The sequence below is a fragment of the Ceratotherium simum genome, chromosome 12 (assembly GCF_057802395.1).
Source record: "Ceratotherium simum simum isolate JZ-2026a chromosome 12, ASM5780239v1, whole genome shotgun sequence".
Classification (NCBI taxonomy): Eukaryota; Metazoa; Chordata; class Mammalia; order Perissodactyla; family Rhinocerotidae; genus Ceratotherium; species Ceratotherium simum.
This window is the reverse complement of record NC_141911.1, coordinates 38,481,530-38,503,899: the sequence shown is the minus strand read 5'-3', so window position 1 is coordinate 38,503,899 and position 22,370 is coordinate 38,481,530. Positions and strand designations below refer to the sequence as shown.

The window sequence follows — 22,370 nt, the reverse complement described above, 5'->3', positions numbered from 1 at the left end:
TCAAGTTACTAAGAGTGAATGTGCATATCCCCTATATCATTTTCTGGAACATTCTTAATTCAAATCATGATTTTCCCCCAATAAAGTTCATGTGTTAAATATGAAAAAAATTATGCGAATTTTTAAAAAGAGCATACAAATGTTTATATGCCCTTTAAATGAAGTATTTCCAACAATACTTTTTGCAATAATTTTAATTTTCTGTATTTCAACCAGGGAGAAGCCACTGCATTTGGAAGATAACCCTACAAAAGAGCTATTCCGAGCAAGAGGTAACTTTGTTCCATTTAACAAATGCAACCTTAGTTACCATGAATATATGATAAACCACTCAGTAAAGGAAATATTTCCTTTCATTACTTATATTACATGTCTAAGACATTGGCTATTATAAAGTTTGAACTTTGTTAATTTTGGGAATTGGAGAAACATTTTTATTTATAGGTATAGTTACTTTTCTTTAATAAAAGACTATAAATTAAAATGTTTTCTACCCGAAAATAGACTATCTAGCATTTTAGTTTCTTTATAATTACAAAATGCTTTATGATAAGTTTCTCATATTTATGACACTTTATGACAAATGATATACTTGGCTTATATTTATGCTACTCAAACAAAAGCATCTATTTAAAAAACTTAGTGAATATAATGTATTCAACTTGAAAAAATGACTAATGGGCAAATTTTACCTTGATCAATTCTATTTTCAGTGTAAACATCGCTTCAGAATTTGAGGCTGATACTACAATATAGGTTTTTTTTTTTTTTTTAATGATTTTATTTATTTTATTTTTTTCCCCCCAAAGCCCCAGTGGATAGTTGTATGTCGTAGCTGCACATTCTTCTAGCTGCTGTATGCGGGACTCGGCCTCAGGATGAACGGAGAAGTGGTGCCTCGATGCGCACCCGGGATTCGAACCCAGGCCACCAGCATCGCAGCGCGCGCACTTAACCACCAAGCCACAGGGCCGGCCCTACAATATAGGTTTTTTACAATAGCATTTTTTATTTATAACAGTTAATTTCTTGAGAAATTATATGTAAATCACATTTTAAAATTCACCACAGAACTCTTTTTTTTTTTTTTAAGGAAGATTGGCCCTGAGCTAACCTCTGTTGCCAATCTTCCTCCTTTTTTCTTTTTTTCTCCCCAAAGCCTCAGTAGATGTATGTCATAGTTGTACATCTTTCTAGTTGCTCCAAAGAACTCTATTTTTAAAGTCAATCCTGCCACTAAATACTTTTCATAATACAAATAATCACCTCCTATATCCACACACACACACACCCTAGGTCACTTGCGTTGTTGTTTGGATTTTTGTATGTCTCATACTTCTAAGTCAGGTTACAACATGATGGGAAATATGTATTAAATCCACTATAGAGGTTGAAAGACTTCTGCTACCCCTCTGAGGCTGTTTCCATGTCCCCATCAATTTTCCCCATTGTAGTGCTGGGTAACAAAAAGTTATCTTATACTCTATTTCCCCATAGAAAGGTCTGAAATGAAATATAGACTTTGTCATGTTGGGGCCTGAACTTCTCTTTTTGAGTTATGGTATTTTCACACAAAAAGTTGAAGAAAATAATAATGCAAAACAGCAAACTTACATGCCAAATTCTAGGATTTCCTTTCTTTCTTTGATTATATGAAATGAACAATTCCTAATACATAACTAAGAAATATTTATGACAACAATATCAGTATAATTATAGTAGAAATTAAAATATTTTCTTCAATAGTTGAAACATATTGACTTTCTGGAAAAGTTTAGGATACAAAAAAAGGAATTTATTAGAAACGATGTGATGGAAAATATAAAATGAACAATTCATTCATAATTGTGAATTGTAGGCTTTTCATGTCTTCTCACTGTTCACTAATAAAAATTCTCTCATTGAAATCTGTAGGACTCATTGATAAAACCTTCAAATTCCATTATATAAATACTAAAAAACCAGTATAATTTTCAAGGTATAACACTCTTTGAAAATATCTCTTCAGTGAAAGTCAGTAATCAGATTATATATAAAGAGAACTATGGAAATATTTATAATTAATTATACAAAAGATTTTAATACATTGGAAAGTTCTGGAGATGCTATTGGGTGCTACTCATTGTCTTCCCTGGCTTGAATGACACCACCAGGATGTCCCTGGGGATCCTGTCTGGGCAGCCTTGTGATTCAGTGTTCCCTATCATTTATTCCATCAAGATGCTTAGGTGACTAGGTTGAACTGTGCTAAGTTGTCTTTATGTTTCAAATGCATACATGAAACAATTTGGAATCTTCCCTCAGGCGCTCGCCATTCTGGCTTCTGCAGCGCTGCTGCCTGCAATCCCTCCACTTACTTTTCCTTTCAGCCGCCTCCGCCCTGGTCAGGTAGTGGTAGAAATGATCCAGCTTGTCAGGCTGCTCCTCCAGGGGTCTCTGCAACCACAAGAGGGACCTAACTCTCGCAGCCTCCCTCAGGGCATCCCACTTCTCCATCAGAGAGAAGAGCTCAGTAAAGGACTTATGATAACCATCTCGCAGCATGTCCACACAGATGCTCTTCTTGTACGAGTTCCGGTAACTGGGAATAAGAAGCAGAACACTCATAGCGTTATTTCAATCCTTTAAATCTGTGCGGTGTTTTCATCCTATAATAATTAAAGGTTGAATTATGCTGCCTATTTTTCCTCAGTGAAGGCACCGAAAACTATCTTTGCCTCAAACATTTATAATTTAACAAACTTCAGTTTAATGAAAGAAGCCGGGAGCTATCTAAATACAGTAATTTTAATGAAATTACATTATAAATACTATATTGGTTCTGGAGCTGAGCTCCCTTTGATAAGGACAAATAAACTAGTGACTGATGTCTTAGTCCATTCAGGCTGCTATAACAAAATATTACTGAGTAGCTTATAAATAACAGAAACTTGTTGTTCACAATTCTGGAGGCTGAAGTCCACGGTCAAATCTCCAGGAAGGTCGCCTTCTGGTGAGGGACCTCTTCCTGGTTCATAGGTGGCGCCTTCTAGCTGTGTCCTCACATAGTGGAAGGGGCTAGGGATCTCTCTGGTGCCTCTTTTATATGGTACTAATCCCATTCATGAGGGCTCCCCACCTCACGACCCAAGCACCTCCCAAAGGTCCCATTTACTAATACCTTTGGGGATTAGGATTTCAACATATGAATTTTGGGGGACACAAACATTCAGACCATAGCAACTGACAATATCCAAAAATACTTGATAGACCAGCTTCCACCAAAATAAAACAAAACAAAAAACCAAGAGGCGAAGCAAAAATTAAACACGTCTTTTAATATCAAAACAATGCACTCTAATATTAAGTGGTTTCACTGTATGTTATGGTGGTTCGTTCATTCATTCATTCATTTATGCAGAAAATGTTCATTGAAATCTACTACTAAATATATTTTAAAAATTGTTTTCAGTTAGGATTAAGTTAATGATTTGTTAGATTAATATTTCATTTCTAAGTTAATGATAAATCATATACAAGAAGATAAAGTGACAAATGAATATTCCATTTATTTATTTATTCAACAAATAGCTATTGAGTTTCCTACTAAGTGCCAGGCACTGTTCTAGACCAAACAGGTTCAATGCCCTTGTGAAGTTTGTATTCTAGTGGAAGAACACAACCAACAAATAAGTAAACAAATAATAAATAATATCAGATGATGGAAACTGCTATACAGGAAATAAACAGGGTTACGGGAATAACAGCTATGTAGTGGCTATTATTCCACTAAATGAGCTATCGGGCCAAGTGATATACCTTTATACTAATTATTTTACGTTCTTTTTTTAAGGAAAATATAGGAGACAGTTAAATATTTAGAACAACTGACATGATATGATAATACTAGCAATAAAAATTTCAGTGTGGAGTGGAAACAGCCTAGAATTATCAGAACACCTGAGATTGAGCCCAGTTCTACCTAACCTCCCTTAATCTCATTTCTCCTCATCTGTAAAATGCGGATATTTATATATGCCTTACCTATATCACAGGATTCCCCTAAGACAAAATAAAATTATGTATATAAAAATGCTCTGGGAAATGTGAAGTCCTGAACTACTGGTTCCCAACTTCTAGCTAGGCAATAGATTGATCTATAGAGTTTAAAAAACAAGCAAACAAAATAAAAATGCTCAGGCTTCCTCCGCCAAGAATTTCTTATTCAGTGGATCAGCTTAGATATAGGACAAAATATATAAAGAGTGGTGAGGAGTGGAGTGGTAAGGGAGAAGTTAAAAAAAAAGGCAGGACTCAGATCAGTAAGACCTCAAAGCCATGGTAAGAACTTTGGATTCCAAGCCAGGAGTGAAGTAGAGCCATCGAGGGGTTTGAGTCAGGGAAATGACTCGAGGGGATTGTATTTTAGAAAAATCATCTGGAATGAGTATCCCAGCTGAACTGCAACCTCCCCCACTGGCAGCCGATGCAGGGCACCTGTTATAGGACTAGTCTATACAGAGAATAAGGAAACCACATTCCTCGGGCCGGCTGCTGACGCAGCAGTTAAGTGCGCGTGCTCCGCTTCTGCAGCCTGGGGTTCATGGGTTCAGATCCCGGGCGCACACTGACACACTGCTTGTCAAGCCATGCTGTGGCAGTGTCCCATATAAAGTAGAGGAAGATGGGCACAGATGTTAGCCCAGGGCAAATCTTCCTCAGCAAATAGAGGAGGGTTGGCATCGGATGTTAGCTCAGGGCTGATCTTCCTCACAAAAAAAAAAAAAGAAACCACATTCCTAGGCCAAAAGATCAAAAGCCACCATCTTGTATGAGACCAAAAATATTTGAAATAGGGAAGAGAGAAGAAATAACAGATTTTTGTTTGTTTCTGCCCTCTAGTCCAGATAGAGGAGGAAAGGACGGAGAAGGAAGCAGTGAGATGCTGCGAAGGGTCATGTCCTCTGTCTCCTCCCCCTCCCACCCACTCCCACACAAGGGCATGGAAAGGCAACAAAATTCACTGTATAGGGATTCTCAGCAGAAGAGCACCAGAACCAGCCCCTATACTTTCCCATAGCCCCTGAATGGTGTGGGCGGAATGCCATAATAGTCTAGTGGGCTCCATGTGTGACACAAAAGTTAAGGGAAAGAGAGGGCTGGTACGCCTGCCACAATGTCACTGGCCACAGCAAGGGGATGTGTGCCAAAATGATGTCGTGTGGGCTACCCACTGGGGTCTGAAGAAGGACACAGCTATAACTCTGGAATAAGAAGCCCTGGGGAGCTACTGAAAGAGTCAGGTCAGCATATTTCCAGAGCTGACAGAAAAGAATGGATTGAGTGCATCAGAGATGGTCACCTGTATAGAGCACCAGAGGTTAGGAATGCATTCAACTACAAGTAAGAGAAAACTTGCCCTGCAATGCCTTCCAGACTAGAGGTTTCTATTTCTCACAGCACAAGATGCCTAAAGGTAGGCAGCTGCTGGCCTTGGTTCAGTGGCTCCAAGTTCAAGGCCCATGCCTCTGGGACTGTCTTAACCTTTCCCTCATGCTTGTTCCCCGCTGGTCACGAGAGGACTGCTCCAGCTCCAGACATCATGTCCACCTTCAAGGCAAGAAAAAATGGGAGAGTGAGGTGGCACCAGCTGTGTCTTCCTCTATTATTGGGGAAAACAAAAGCATTCTTGCAACTGCTAGTGGATTTCCACTTCGGTCCCATTGGCCAGAATTGTGTCACGTGGCCACCTCTCGCTGCAAGCCAACTGGAAAAACAAATATCCTGCCTGTTCTTGGGCACATTGCTGCCCCAAACAAAACTAGAGTTATGTTAGCAAACAAGAAGGGAGGAATGGATACTAGATAGGCAAATTCAGTGTCTATTTCAAGGTCCTAGGTCAAGATCTGAAAGTAAATGCTGTAAACCCCCACTCCTGGAGGTTGCCAGATGAAACTGGGCAAGATGCCCAGTGAAATTTGAATATCAGATAAACAACGAATGATTTTTTTAGTATTAGTATGCCCCAAATATTGCATGGGACATGCTTATACCACAAAAAGTTTATTGTTTTTTGAAACTCAAGTTGAAGTGTGTCCTGTATTTTTATTTGCTAAATCTAGCAACTCTACTCCCCTCTACCCTGCACCAGTGCTGTGTTGTTTCTATATAGGAAAATAGAGTGAGGGGAAGGGATGTTAGAATCCTGAAAAACCTGAGAAATCACCGAATTGGATTGACTTTACTTGAAAGGGACACGATTGGATTTTTACACAAGGGAGGATCAGGGCTCAGGGCCAGGAATTAAAATTAAGTTATAAAAAAATAAAGACTTTCAATTTAGCATCCTTGGGCTTGTGACTCTGAAATTCACACCTGATCCAAGAAAATGGCTGACAGGAGGGTAGACCCAGGAGCAGGGAGAAGAGAAGGGAGACTCTGGTGTCCTGGAGAGGAGAGGCCATGGAGGCTGAACTCAAGGCAAGGCAGGATATAAATAGAAGTAGGTGGATTCAGTACGTATCTAGGAGATAAAAATATCGATTACTTGGTGACTGAGTGGATGTTGTGGTGATGGAAAGGGAGGAGACAGGATGATAACCAGATTTTTGGAGTGGGTAATTGGAATTTCTAAAGAGAGGAACACAAAAGGATGAACAGGTTTGGGGAAATAGGAGTTTGGGTTCAGATAACTTGAGTTTGAAGAGACTGAAAGAGATATCCAAGTGGTACCCCAAAAGGCAGTTTAGGGGGTGGTATAGGAGGTCTGAGAGGATAAGGGCTGGAAATCCAACCGTGCTTCAAACAAGCACCGCCACCTTTGTGTGTCTACGTCCTGGCTGCCGGCATGTTTCCCTGTGAGTGAAGAAAGCGTCCTGGGGCAAAAATAAAGAAAATCGCAAAGAAATAAAACTGAGAACATTGACTTAAAAATAAACACACATCAGGAAGCCGTCTCAGTTCTAATCCCAACCAGGACAGAAATGCAGAAAATCACTCTCTGAGCTTTATTTCCCTCACCTGGAACATGAGAGTGCTTTGGCTGGATTTGGTCCACCCAGCATCTAGTTCCACTTCCACAGATGGCAGCACTTCCAAAGCACTACTTTTGGAAATGGCGGGTCCCATATTGTCTGCCATCCTGGTGGGACTTGATTTCAAAGACTCACTAGCCAAAGGGGGGTCAGTGACCGAAGTTAAGCCAACTGGTCTTTCTCCCGGGATTTTGAATCTTGAGGCAAGGAACACAAAGGTGTAGGAGGTTGTTGGAGCTCAATCAACCTGGCAGCCACATCCTGACAAGAGTCTCAAGTGGTTCTTCTTGCCTAGATCCACTCAAAGGTCCCATGTCTTTTCCTTTTCCTCTGAGCCGGGCTCTCCGTTAAATTCATCGAGTTACCTAACATCCTTCTAATAAAATTGTTTCCATTTTATTTCATCAGAATCAGTTTCTGTGTTGCCCGTGACCAAAGAACATGAACTGATTCAGAAGGGATTGGACTAAAATTGTTTCCAAGACATTTTTCAGCCTCAAAACATCCAAGATATATAACTAATATCAATTTTTAAAATTTCTAGTACATTTTTTAAAAAGACCATGCTTTGTAAAAGAGGTTTCAAATAGAAATGTACTTAAAAATGCATGTGTAACTATGCTATCATCTCTATTCTATATACACGTTTGTGTGCACACATACACATACATGTATGTCATTGTTTAAGCTTCATTACTGATACTTGAGAGACAGAAAGAACAATTAGTGATTAACTAAATAGGTTCCTATTTAAACTTTCACAGTTAGTGCAACTTATTTCTTTTAACCAGAATAATTTTCATTTATTAAAATCAACTGTCATCTGAAAATAAAAATGGATGTCGATTTCCACCATAATATGTGTATTTCTCAGGTTTTATATTTCATAACAGAGAATCATAGCCAAAGTTCACTTGCTTTATGGAAAGGAATTTTTTAAAAACACAAATGGAAATATAAACAATTCAAATTCATTCTTTTATTTCTTATTTCATTTGGACATAAAATTATTCATCTTTGGTTTCATTTACATATCAAAACAAATATTAGTCTATATTAAAATATGTTCTTTTTAAGTATCAGAAGAAGAAAAATATCTTTGACCTGAAGTCACTATCCTAGGTGGAAACTGAGAATTCTGGTAAAATTTCTGGAGATGTTCGATATTATGGAATTTGAGGAGAGTTCTCCTGACAGAAAACATGCCACTCATATAAGCGGAAGTTGTGACATTCACAGATATGCTAGACATCTATGAATCTATACCCTAAGGAAGACCTTTCCCACTGCAGACGCCGGAGGCTGCACTGGGCTAAGGGGTGCAGGTGGAGAAGAATGGACTTAAGAATCGAATCCAATGGTCATGCATTTCATATGGATTTTATTACTATTTAAAGGCATTATCCAACAGAGATTGTGTATTTTGAATTTACATCAAAATTTCCCTAAAAAATTCTAAGATTAACAAAAAATCTTTTTACTGACAGAAAGTAAAACTGAACAATCTGACATAACTCCACAGCAGTAGCATGTGTTGAGATGCTGGGATTTGGGGAACTTTCTGTTAAACAGGCGCAGAGATATTATATCATTTTAAAGTTCTGCCTTAAACCATTCTGAATAGCTCCTATTTATAGAGCACCTACAATGTGTCAGACACTGTGCAGACATCATTCCTAACTCACACCATAACTCTACAAAGTACCACTTCCATTTTTACAGATAAAGAAACTGTCTTCAGTGAGCTGTGACTTGCCCAGAGCCATACAAGCTATTAAGGGGCAGAGCTGGAATTCGCACCCAGGTTTCTCTGACTGCAAACTCTGAATCAAATATTGTTGATTTTTTTCTCCTTCTCCTCCCCATAGTTATCTGTTTATTTGCATTTATTGTTTAGGAATTTGACATAATTGGACAATTACAATATAACTCTCTAATTTGAAAGCCGCTTTCTCTATGCTGATCCGTGTTTATGCTGGATTGGGAAAAGAGATCGGTGTCATTCTGTGATTCTCCCAGAGAATCCCCTTCCTTAAAATGAAGGAGCAGACGACCAGTAGCATCTGTGCAAAGCAAATTAGATGGACGTAACTCCCACTCAGGGGTGTAAAGTCTAATGGGAAAAACACTGGGAGAGACAAACATAGACAAGGATAAAAAGCACACACTTGTACAAATATGAAAAACATGAATAAATGGAATGAACAGCTATGACAACTTATTTTATTCTCTCTGCACTTACAGGTATTTATACTAGTTATTAGATGGACTTTCAAAATCAAAATACATTATCAACTATTCTAATATGTGATTAATATATTTAACATAATTTTTCAAAGGATGAACCGAAATATTGTAGCAAGGTAAAACTTCACATTCAGTAAAATATTTCAAAAGCAGCTTAATAAAAAACCATACTTTAAAACAAGGTCATGAAATTTTTATTTAATCTGACAAAGATAAACTCAAAAGATATGTAATATCTAATCGAAAGTCAGGATAATACTTTTATTCCATTAAGCTAATATTTATAAGCCACTCGTGTGTTATCTATGTGTCAGTTATCGTAGTCTTACATTCATATTGTAGGGATAAATGTTATTGGAATCACCCACGGGATAATTACATTGACTCTTAAATTAATACTTAAATAGCTTCAGTTAATAAAATTTCCATAGAATAAAGTGAGTCACGATTCTTACCCATACTTTTCAGTGTAGGTAGATATTACATCTAATTAGAGTGGGGAAAAAATCCATTTCTTGACAAACACACTCACTGATAAAAATCATATAAGTTATTTGGGTACATATCATAGCTTTTTGGTGAAAAGGACAATTTTTTTCCAAAAAGGTAAAACGAAGATATAGCATTTCCCTAGCCATATAAATATATAAAAAGAGAGAAGTTAGAAAGAAAAAAATTAACTATGTTTGAAATGACTTCACTTTAAAAGCATATAGAATGCTTTTACAATGAAAATTGAAAGCATTTTTCTTAATTTTACACATTTAGGTTTCTACCAATTATTAGTCATCATGTTGATTAATACAGATTAAGAATACACTACTACCATAACTCATACATATTTTTGTGTTATAACCATTGGAGAGTTGAGATTTTTAGGACTTTTAATTTGTTTTCCATGTACTTCAAAATATAGCAAGGAAAAAAAGTTTCAACATAAAAAGGGCTCTATTTAAATTTAGAAGATTTCCAATGAGTTGACTGGTCTCTGGGGGCATCTACTGGAAATTTAGCAAACTGCAGTCACATCATGTAAATTTGATAACTTTCATTATCCATCTTAATACAGATATTATTTTAATTGATATGCAAATAAGGTGACACTCAAAGAAGATAAATGTAAAGTTATGCATGGGATTCTATCTCATCCATCTGGTAACAGCAAAACATGTAGCTGTCTACGAGATCAGTGAACAAATACTCAACTGTTAAAAATGTGAATAGGGTAGGTGGCACATCACAGAGTAACAGTTTTCAAACCAATCGATTCTCATGTTTGGAAAAGTTGGAAATATATTTTAGAGATAAACATATATACATTTAATGAGGCATTTTTATTAATCCAAATTAAATGCATTAAAAAGTACTTTTAAAATTATGATTGTTCCCTAAAACAAATTCATTTTGCATCTCAGTGTATTCACCAATCATAAATAACCTGATAATTACTGCTTAATTTTTATATGACCTAATTTAACTATTTACAACTTGATATCTCAAAAAGTAGAATTTGTTATACTTGGAACAAAAGAATTTATCCTTTATTATAGTCATTACAATTAGAATTAGTCATTAAGATGAACATTGTCATTAATGTCTCCTAAACATTTTAGGAGAACTTCATTAAAGAAAAATGAAAATATTACAATCATTGCAGCTTATTATAGTTTTAACATATATTTCAATAAACAAAATAACTGTCATAAATATATTACTACAGTTATGGCTAATCATGTAATAGGAATTTTAATATCATAGCCATTATAACAATTTTGATTTTCTTTGTGAAATATATTGGTCATATTTGCTTTAAGAGAAAATAAAAAAATAATTTTGAAGGTATATTAATTGTGCTATACTTACACTGTACCATAATATACTTTATATATTGCTATAATGTTATATAAAACCCTCCTAATAAAGATTGAAATATATAACATTTTAGCTTCATTCCAAAGAAACACCACTAATGCATGCATTAGGGTATACTGTTTCTGGAAATTTCATTAGAATTACTATCCAAATAAATGTGATCTCACCTTTAATTGTATAAATGGAAAAAGCTAATCAACATAAAAACCTTGGCAACAATTCAGAACTTAAGTGTTAACATAGCAGGATTTTTATTCCAGTTTAGATTTAGATTCATTTTAGATAGCTGGACTTATTTGATAATTTAAAAATAAATAAATAAAATCCACCCTCAAGAGGTTATGAAATAGAATTTTTCGTGATTTTCTAAACAATTAGAAGTTTACTAATTTGAATCTTTAGAGGAAACTGTTACATATACAAGTTTTGCTTTATATTTTTGGAAAATACAAATTTTTATCTATTAATAATCAAAGTTAGAAAGCATAGTCAGACTTTCAACACTTTAAAAGTATATGTACAAATTAAAAAATGCCACTTTGAAAAAACTATTTAACCCAAGTTCAACCTTTAATTCTTCTTTTTACAAATATAATAATAATAACTAAGAAATAAAATTTACCTCATAGTATTTTGTAAATGGGACTATTACTAATATAATTCTTTCAACAAAAAATAAAATACTAAAAATTTGATCAGCCAAGATTTCTCCCAATAGCAAAATAAGAATTCACTTCAACAGGAGTGATTTTTATATTAAGACATATGGAATATTCGTGTAGAATGGAACAAAGATTATTTCTCAGATTCAATTATGTTAGAACTGATAATTAGCATAAAAGGCAGTAACTTTTCGTGAGAACAATAAACGTTAATCAGTCAAATAGTATTTTTGTTGGTGATTGTTACCCAATATCAGAGGAAAGCCGTGACTATTTAGCAGACAGTACAGACTGCGATCCCTACAATATCTTTAAATAATTCCCTTAATAATATAAAGATATTTTTTATGTGCATACTCTGTTAAAAATAATTTACTCAAGTGATTCCCATTCAATCAAGTATTTGAGTTGTCCTCAATCAAGAATGAATAAACTATTCATCAGTCATTATAAAGTATTACCAAAATATTTACCCATATGGCTGTCACACACATTTTTGTTATTGAAAGATTTTCTTTACTGAAAAATCTCAAACTTAACCATATTTTTAAAAGTTTTTCTTTAGAAGTTTAGTGAAAAAGCACTGGAAGAAACTCCTTATATAAGGCTAATTACACACATAATCTTTATAAACGTTCTTACTACTTGCAAACTCCCTCGAGAAATTCAAACTTTTTTACAAAAGAATGTTTTAAGCCAAAGATTAGACAAGGAAAGGTATGAAAGAGTGTCACTGTTTAAGAAGAATTTTCAGTTAAAGTATTTTTCGAGCCAGAAGTACCACATTTGAGTCCAAACACCTTTGGCTAAATGAGGCAATCATATGCATTCTTGCTCTTTTCTTTCAATCCACACTATAACTTTCCACTATAGGAAAACATAATTGTAAACCAATTCATATTGGTTATATTGTTACTTAACCCATTAAATATGAGCTAAAAAACACCCTCAAAATAATCTTAGTTTTTAGATTGAGTTATAATGCTAAAAAAATAAATCTGAATAAGTAATATAATTCTGTTATATTCTGCATCCTAATATAACAACAATAAACATAAGAAAAAGAGAAGAAAAATAAAACATAAGTTTCATGCTACATGACTATAAACAATGGGCTATAAACGTGTAAACACATTCATGCTAGCTCATCAACTCCATAATTTTGTCTAAATTAGTCTTTACAATTTTTTATTAATATAAAACTCCATTAAATATAACAGTCATTCTGTTTTCTGAAACATAATTTTGTGATTGCTCTCTAAATTTTTTGAAATTCTATTATTTAGGAACTTTTGTCTCAAATATCATTTACATTTTTTCTTTCAGTTCATCTATACATCTTTATAAATAAAAGAACTATCAATTTTCCATATAAATTGAGTAAAATAGCAAACTTTTAATAAAAATGTAAACCTGGAGAATATAAAGACAAAACTTAGTAAAAACAACAAGTTGCATTAGAAAGAAAACTTCAGCTCACTGTATTCTCTTTTTACTGAAGTATGTCATACATTTTATCTTTGCAAGAGTTTGACAAGTTTTGCAAGTAAAATTCTGTTTCCTCTACACTTGCTAATAGTCATGAGAATCTGTAGTTTGCACCTTCCCATTAAAAATGTATTGTATTTTTTTGAAATTATTCACCCCGCCTTTTATCCACATCATGTCTTTGAAAGGAGGAAGTAGATAATAAATGGAATAATTCATGATTTCCCATTAAATATGAAACTTTCTTTTGCAGAGTTTAGAAAATGAAGTTCTACATAATGTACAAAAGTTGATTAGAACTTTTTTTTAACCTTTTCAAGAAAAAAACCTTTCACATTAAACAACTGCATGAGGAGGTTTCTTTGGGAAAAGTAAACTAATCAATTCTTTACACCTATAGCTTTATCATATATATTCTAACGTTGCTCCTTCCAAACATATATTCCTGAATAATACCTAAGTAGTTATTAAAATGATGGCTAGAAAAATAGTATATATTGGGCTATAAACATGACAAGGATCTAAGAAAAATATAACTGATATTTAAATTACAAAGGGAAAAATCACGTAAATTAAAAATGAAAACAAAACATTATTCATGCTCTTTTCAGCAATGTAACCGAAGACAGTGTAAGGATAAATAAAAAAACTTGCAAACTTGCATTTAGATTTCTGTTATCATGACATTTCTTCTAGTGTGGTAATATTTTGTAATGAGAAAAATATATATATACCTTTTTAAAACTTCTCTTTACAAACTATCCATTGGTACTCCGTTAACTACACTCTTTTGCCTTTTTTTTTTTTTTTGGATAAAATAAAAAAAAATTAAACCAAATGATTTTTAGGGTCATTCCAGCTCTATCATTCTATATTTCTTGGATAAGACATGTGTAGCAGATTTCACTTAAGAGAAATGTCAAATTCTAACTATTTTAGGGCATCAGGGGACCTCATTTCTTTGGGTTTTTAAGTTCCCATTGTGGAATAGTAGCTCTTTTCACTAAATATATTTTAATTTTCCCCATATCAAAAAATTAAGAATATATTTTCCACTTTCAAACTTACATGCTTAAAAGATAACTACCATATTGTAAGCCACATGAAGAAACCTTTCATATCGTATGCTCCTTAATTACCGTTACAAAGGAGGTGTGTATTGCACATTTGAACAGTGAAGCCAGGATTTCCCACAGGCTATATGTACACAGTGATCAGACTTCCAGAACATACATTTAGTCTTATATGTAGTAAAAACTAAATTAATAAAAACAAAAAATAAATGATCATTTTGATGCTTTGGTCAGACAACATCTCTATATAAATATCTTATTTTCCTGAATGATGTATTAATTTTATTGCAGCTATCTCAAACATTTAGAAAATTCTTACTTATAACTAAGAGCATAGGGCATATCAAATCAAATATATGCATCAATAAGAATATTCTAAAAACAAAAGGAAGTATTTGTAAGAAGAAAAAAATAAAAGAGCCTTGAATTTAAACTTTTAAAATATAGTACAAACATAGATATATAATAGGGATTATAACTTCCTTGAGACAGAGAACATGTCATTTGTTTCTTTTGTATTTTCATATAATACTGCAAATGCCAACAAAAAGAAAGCTTGTATAACATTAGTATTATCAAACAAAATAGAATTCAGGCATAGAGAAATTAAAGGGGCATACGAATATCAGAGATTCATAAACAGGTTAATTTACTGAGAAATAGAACAGTTAGGAAACAATATATCTAACAACATAGCTTTAAAATATATAAAATTAACAGAATAAGGAGAAATTGATTTCAAGGCTTTTTTCCTAGAAAATTACAAAAAAAGTAGACGGAAAAAAGATTTGAATAACAATTGTCTAACTTGATTGAAATAACAGGCTCAATCTAATTATTAGATTCTGTTAGAGTTTTCTATATAGAATACTCTACTAAATAGAGAATATATATTTATTTTTTAGACATATAAGGAATGTTTATAAAAATTGACCATGTACTGGCCACAGGAGAAATTTCATAAACTGATATCATATATGGCATATTTACTGAGCACAAGTAAAGATTGACTCCCCGATCCTGCATTCCTCTCGCAAAAAAATTAAATAAATAAAAATAAAAAGGCCACAAGAAAAAACTGTTCACCAGCAAATTTATAAATATATTTCTAATTTGTTCATTGCCTAAAGGGGAAACCAACATAGAAATTTTCACATATTTAGAACTGAAAGAAAAAAAAAATCAAATTCTGAGGGAAGAAGTCATCATGCTATTCAAAAGGAAATTTATAATTTAAATGCATTTGTTAGAAAACAAGAGCCACTGATACAAGTGAAGAAGCTAGCTTTCAACTCAGGATGGTAGAAAAAAAATCCTAACAAAATAAACAAAGACATGAGGTCAAATAAAGGACAAGGAAGGAAATATTAAAGGTAAATGCATAAATTTAAAAACTAGAGAACACAAAAGTTAACTATAAAACAAAAGAACTGGTTATGTGAAAAGATAAATCTTTGTATAATCAAGAAAAACACAAGTAGATAAATCACCAAAATAGTACCAGGAATGAAAAAGGAAATATAGTTTCTAACTATAATTACAGTAACAGCTAACTTTTATTGCATGCTTCCGATGTGCCAGGTGCTGTTCTCAGCACTTTGCCTGTATTCTCTTATTTAAACACTACAACATTTTTTATGAGAAAAGTATTATTATCTCTATTTTACAGATGAGGAAACTATGGCACAAAGTTTAATTAACAAGTGAAGATCATACATCCTGTGGATAGTGGAGCTGGAATTTCAATCCCAGCTATCTAATTCTAGAGCCTATCTTACTAGCTACCATTATCTTCATATTACCTCCAAGATACAGAGAACGTTTCTATAGATATAGAAGAGATTTAAACATTATAAGAAAATATCATGCTAAACTTTACCATAATAAATATAAAAATCTACATAAAATGGGCACTTACTAAAGAAATATCAAATTATCAATTATCAAGATTGGCTGGAGAAGACTTGGAAGACCAGTTACAATACAAGATCTCTCTTCCTCCTGACCCTCCTCCCACCAAAGGAGCAAAACTATTTGGTCTTACAGCGGAGCTCTACCAAACTTTCAATAAACAAGAAATTCCATCTCATCTAAATGTTCCAGAGCAAAGAAAACGATGAAAATTCTTTAGCTCATTTTACAAAATCCCAAAAGTGTAGCAAAAGAAAAAAAAACTATGAGTCAATATTATTATAATTTCGGATGCACAGTTCCCCACATACCACCCCACCCAAAATAAGAACTCATAGCAAACCAAAACCATAATGAATAGTAGGATTTATTCCAGAATTCCAAGAATGTTTCAAAATTAGAAAATCTAGTCACTTTATGACAATCTCAGTAGAAGCTAGAAAATTATTTAGTAAAGTTCAAAACACATTCATGATTAAGAAAAGTAGAAACTAAAAAATGAACTATTTATCTTGTTAATATGTATCTATTAAAAAACTATAGGAAAAGTTTGATGTTTTGTGATACATGAGAACTATTTACACTAAAGTCATGAACGTGAAGAGGTGCCTGCTGTCACTGCTATTATTTAACACCACGAACTGCTAACTGAGGTTCTTGTCCATGTGGGACTCAATATTTCAATAACGCCAATTCTCCTAAAATAGCATATAAATTCAAGGTAATCCCAATAAAACCTCAATAATATCTTCCTGACTCTTGAAAAGATAATTCTAAAATTCATATGAAACAGTTAATATACAAGAAAAACCTGATCACTTGGAACAAAGAGAGAATCTGTCTGCCAGATATAAAAATATATTTTAACTATATTAATAAAATGAGTTGTAACATTGACACAAGAAAAGGCAAATATATCAATGGAACAGAATATATAGGTACATGTATATGTATAAACACATGGGAATTTGGTATTTAATAAAAGTGGCCCAATTCAGGGGAAAGTTTGGAAGACAACTGAGGTCTATTTGCAAATTTTGTTGGTTTTATTTTTTATATTAATATTTGTATATTATTTTTATATAATATAAAGAGATACTATATATTCTATTACCTTTCTACATTTAATAGAACACTTAAATGATTGTCCTGATCATTTCCTTAAGCTTAATATATGTGATTTGTATATATTAAAGCTTTATCACTGAGATCTTTCGGGTGCTTAATCACATCATTGTTAAAGCAGCTTTGCAGACATTTATTTTGGACTTTAGAGTTAGGCACTTTGTTTCTCAGATCCCATAGCCTCCTCTTTATTGAATTCTGTTTTCTTCCCCCGAGACTCTGAAGTAATCATTTAGGGGCAGGTGTAAGGGTCCAGAAAGACTGCATAGGAAGAGATTTTTCCCAGTCCTCATATTATCTGAAAAGATTTTTATTTTGCCCTCAGTTTTGATGAATCATTTATCTGGGTATAGAATTCTAAGTTAAAATAATTGCTCTGCATATTTTGAAGACATTCTTCCTTTTTCTTCTAGAACCAAGTGTTGTTACTGACAACTGTGATAGCAGTCTGATCTTTTTCTGATGACAACCTTTTCCCCAAACTCCAAAAGCTTCTAGTATCTTCTCTTTATACTTAATGTTCTGAAATTTCATAAAGATGTATCTAAGCGGGGTGTTTTTCTTTTTCTTTTTTTTTCTTTTTTAGCTTTCCTTTCTGATTACTTTGGTAGTCCCTCGCAGCCCAAAGATCTGTGTGTTTTTTCCAGTCTCTGATACTTCTCTCTCTCTCTCTCTCTCTCTCTCTCTCTCTCTCTCTCTCTCCACTACCTATATAGCTATTATCATTCATTCTCTCCATTTTCTCTTCTCTCTTTCCTTTGGATAAATATTCACCCCCTGGACGGATGTTCTGTATCTCACACCTTTTAAAATATTTCTATACCTTTTCTGTTTTTATTTCATGTGTTGAGAGATAGCTTTGTCTTTCTCTTCCATCCCTTCTTTTGAGTTATTTTTTAAAAATTTCAGCAATCTTTATCTTAACTTTGAAGAATTCTTTTTTAAAAAATTCCTTCATAGCATCAGGTACATCTTTAAGGAATGTACGATTTTCTACAACGTCTGTAAGGAAACAAATTGGAAATCTTTTCAAGTTCTTCTTTTCCCTATAGAAACTTTGTTTCAACTCAAGTTGAGTGTTCTTTTTATCTTGTTTTTTCTTTTGTGTTGTGTTATTTCCTCAAATATCAGAGGATATTTGTCTATTCGTGATAAGGAAGTGCTAGATTTCTTAACATAGGTAGTGCAGTGTGCTTGGGTTTCCTCTGTTTGTAGGCTTCACTCTGAGGTGTGGGGCTCGAGAGACTACAGGTTGGCTATTTCTTGCATCAGTGCCAAACGAAAAGCACTTTGCATGGTGCACCAGCTTCCCTGGCAGGAGCTCAGGCCAACTGTTATTTTTCTTCAAGATCTTTTGCATCACTGTTTACGAGGGATATTATTCTGTGGCTTTCTTTTTATGTAATCGCTTTTTCTGGTATTGGTATCAGGGTAATTCTGGTCTCAAAGAATGAGTTGAGAAGTGTTTCCTCCTCTTCTATTTTCTTGAAGAGTTTGTGTCAAATTGGCATTATTTCTTCCTCAAATGTTAGGTAGAATTCACCAGTGAAGCCATATGGTCCTGGAATTTCTTTGTGGAAAGTTTTAAAACTATGAATTCAGTGTCTCTAATGGATATAAACCTATTGTATTATCTATTTCTACTTAAATGAATTTTGGCAGTATCTTTCCAGATATTTAGCCATTTCATGTAAGTTGTTGAATTTATCAGCATACAGCTTATTCCTTCATTAGCATTCTAATATTCATATAATTTGTAGTGATGTGCTCCTTCTTTCATTTCTGAAATTGGCAAATTGTGTCTTCTCTCTTTTCCTCTGATCAGTCTGACTAGAGGTTAATCAATTTTATTGATCTTTTCAAATAACCAGTTTTTAGTTTCATTAATTTTCTCTATGTTTTTTTGTTTTCTGCTCTCATCTTACTATTCCTTTTTCTCTGCTTTCAGAGAAATTTTTTCCCAATTTTTTTAAAATGAAAGCTTAGGGCACCAATTTTAGACATTTCTATTTTTCTAATACAAGCTTCTTTTCTTTTTTTTAGTGAGGAAGATTGGCCATGAGCTAACATCTGTTGCCAATCTTCCTCTCTTTTTTTGCTTGAGGAAGATTGGCACAGATGTTAGCTCTATTTTGTACATGGGACACCCCCACAGCATGGCTTGATGAGTGGTGTGTAGGTCTGCACCCAGGATCCCGGCCCATGAACCCTGAGCCACTGAATTGGAGCGTGCGAACTTAATCACTACGCCACTGGGCCAGACCCCTCTAATGTAAGCATTTTAATGCTATAAACTTCCCTTTAAGCCCTGCTTGAGCTGGCTCTCACAAATTTTGATATGCTATGTTTTCTTTTTCATTCAGTTCAAAATATTTTCTAATTTGCCTTGTGATTTTTTCTTTGATCCATGGTTTATTTAGAAGTATGTTGTCTAGTTTCCACATTTGTAGGAATTTTTCCAGTGATCTTCCTATTATTCCTCCTGTAATTCCATTGTAGTAAGAGAAAATAATTTTTAGGATTTAAGTCCTGTTAAGTATATTGAAATTTGTTTTATTGCTCAGAATATCATCTCCTTTGATAAATGTTCCATGTGCACTTGAAAATAATGCGTATTCTGCTGTTGTCTGGTGGAATGTTCCGTAAATGTCAATTATTTAAGCTGATCTATGGTATTGTTCAAGTCTTTGACATTCTTACTGATTTTTCTATCAATTATTGAGAGAGAGGTGTTAGAATCCCAACTATAATCCAACTATAATTGTGGACTTGTTTGTTTCTCCTTTTCTTTCCATTAGTTTCTATTTTACATATTTTGAAGTTCTGTCATTAGGAACACAAACATTTAGGATCATGTCTTCTTGGTGAACTAACTCCTTTTATCATTATGAAATGTCACTTTTTAACCCTTATAACATTCCAACTGCTTTCTGAAAATGTATTTATGAAAATCTTGGAATCTCTCATTTTTCCTTCCTTCTTTCTCATCATGTTAAGAATTTACTATCTTTTGTACTTCTGTGTGGTCATTTCAAATATAGGAAGGAAATGTGCTTAGCCATCCATCTTGGTCTTGATCTTGCAGTGGAAAAAGCCCTAAACTAAACTTTTAAGACAATTCTTTTGTTTAGCAATGTATTTCTTTGGCTACTTTGGCTGTAGGATAAGAGATTGTTTCAGATGAGGTTAAGGGGATTTTATGGAAATCTGAATCAGGATTATAGAATGACTGGGTCCTAATGAGGTGAACTCAGAGGGAGGTTTTTGATCCATAGTAGTACTGGGAATTCAGGAGGACTCTGGAAATTCCCAGCAGTACTGGGAATTCAGGAGGAGTCTGTTCTCTGATGCATGTCTGATCCATTGTCTTTCTAGCTTATTCATTCCTTCATCTCTATGAATCGTTTTTCTATCTCATTGCTTCTGCTTCTTTGGAACATTAAATTGCCATGGTCAAATTACTTAACCTCACCATGCTTGGTCTCTGTGAGCGATAACAACTCTTCACAGGGTTATTGTGAAGATCACTTAAAACAGAAACCAGTACACAGTATTCATTTAATATATCTTACCCGTTACTACCTTGCTTGAAAGAAAACCTAGCTAAAAGATTACGACAAGCTGTCCTGATACCCATTTTATTGTTCATTAGGTGTGCAAAGTTCTATTATGTTGCTCCAATTTTTTTGTATAAGTTCATAATGAGCTTCTTTTGGAATTTAGTAACAGGAAAAAGCCGTCTCTCTTGAATAACTGATATGTTTCCTTTCCTCAGGTAATGAGAGTTCTATAGTCCATCATGTCCCCCTTTTTGCCCAGTCTGCCCAGAAGTTCAGAGTGAAACTTAATGTTCCCTCAGGGGAACCAGCTTAACTCTAGTGGGGAGTATATTGATATACTTCTCTTGTATTTGCCTTTCATTTTCTATTTATAATCTGACAGCTGTGTAATATAAAATGTTAACTTTAAGTTTCTTTCAATCCTTTCTAGAAAGAAAGCAAGCAAGAAACAAAGTGTTATTTTATGTAAGAAGAGTCTTAAAGGAGAATAAAACACAATTCCTGCCTTCAAAGTACTCTAAATCTAGAGAAGAGTCCTTTCCTTATGGCAATTCACAGTAAGAATGACATTTTACATGGTAATTCAGTACATGTGCATAGATATTTCATATATGCATATATATGAAACAAAAGTTTAAAAGCACTAATATTCAAAATGTTCCAATCTCTTTACAAATATTAACTCATTTAATCCTTCTAACCATTCCATGAGCCAGGCCCTATTATCATTATCCCTATTTTTTTCAGATAAGGAAACTGAGGCACAGAAAGGTTAAGTAACTTGGCCAAAGTCAACCAGTTACTTTGTTAGTAAGTGTAAAGCTAGGATTTGAGTCCAAGGAGTCTGGTTTTAAAACCCATACTCTAATTCCACTACACCTGGCAGCCTCCCAATATTTAGCCTACATTGTGCACTGTACTCTTTCCTATTCTATTTTACTACATTTTTTCATTTTTTAAATGTTCATCATGACCCTCAAACTGATGGGTCATAACCACTACTCAATAACAGGTCACAATCTATAGTTTGTTAAACATTAATCAAGAAGGAACAAAACCCCACATATACATGATTGTCTACAGCTATTAAGAGAGTTCAAGCAGGAGCTCTGAACTCTACCATGTGAGTGAGGATGGATCAAAGGAGACTCACAGAGCAAGAAATAGTTAAGCTAAGGCCAGAAGACACAAGTTTACCAACTACACAAAGCACTGGGGGAGAAGATTTTTCAGGCAAAGCACATGTACAAGGCTACAAAGGGGGAAAAGATCACCAATCATTGATCCCCCAATACGTGTGAGCCAAGTGCTGTCTGAGTACTGAGGATGCACAAGTGAGCAAAGCAGTCATGCCTCCAGCCCTCTTGAAGCTTATAGTCTAGTAAAGGAAAAATGACAATGCAATGCTGTAAGGGCCAG

General features: G+C 34.0%; 1 protein-coding gene across 2 annotated transcripts in view; it reads right to left on the bottom strand.

The window, feature by feature from the left end:
• TTC29 (tetratricopeptide repeat domain 29) overlaps positions 1 to 22,370 on the bottom strand; it is a 216,321-nt gene that overhangs the window by 169,717 nt on the left and 24,234 nt on the right. For both annotated transcript variants that reach the window (XM_087437240.1, XM_087437241.1), the window contains one exon: positions 2,358 to 2,581. In XM_087437240.1, coding sequence (XP_087293366.1) covers positions 2,358 to 2,581 — 224 coding nt within the window. The remainder of the gene's footprint in view (positions 1 to 2,357; positions 2,582 to 22,370) is intronic.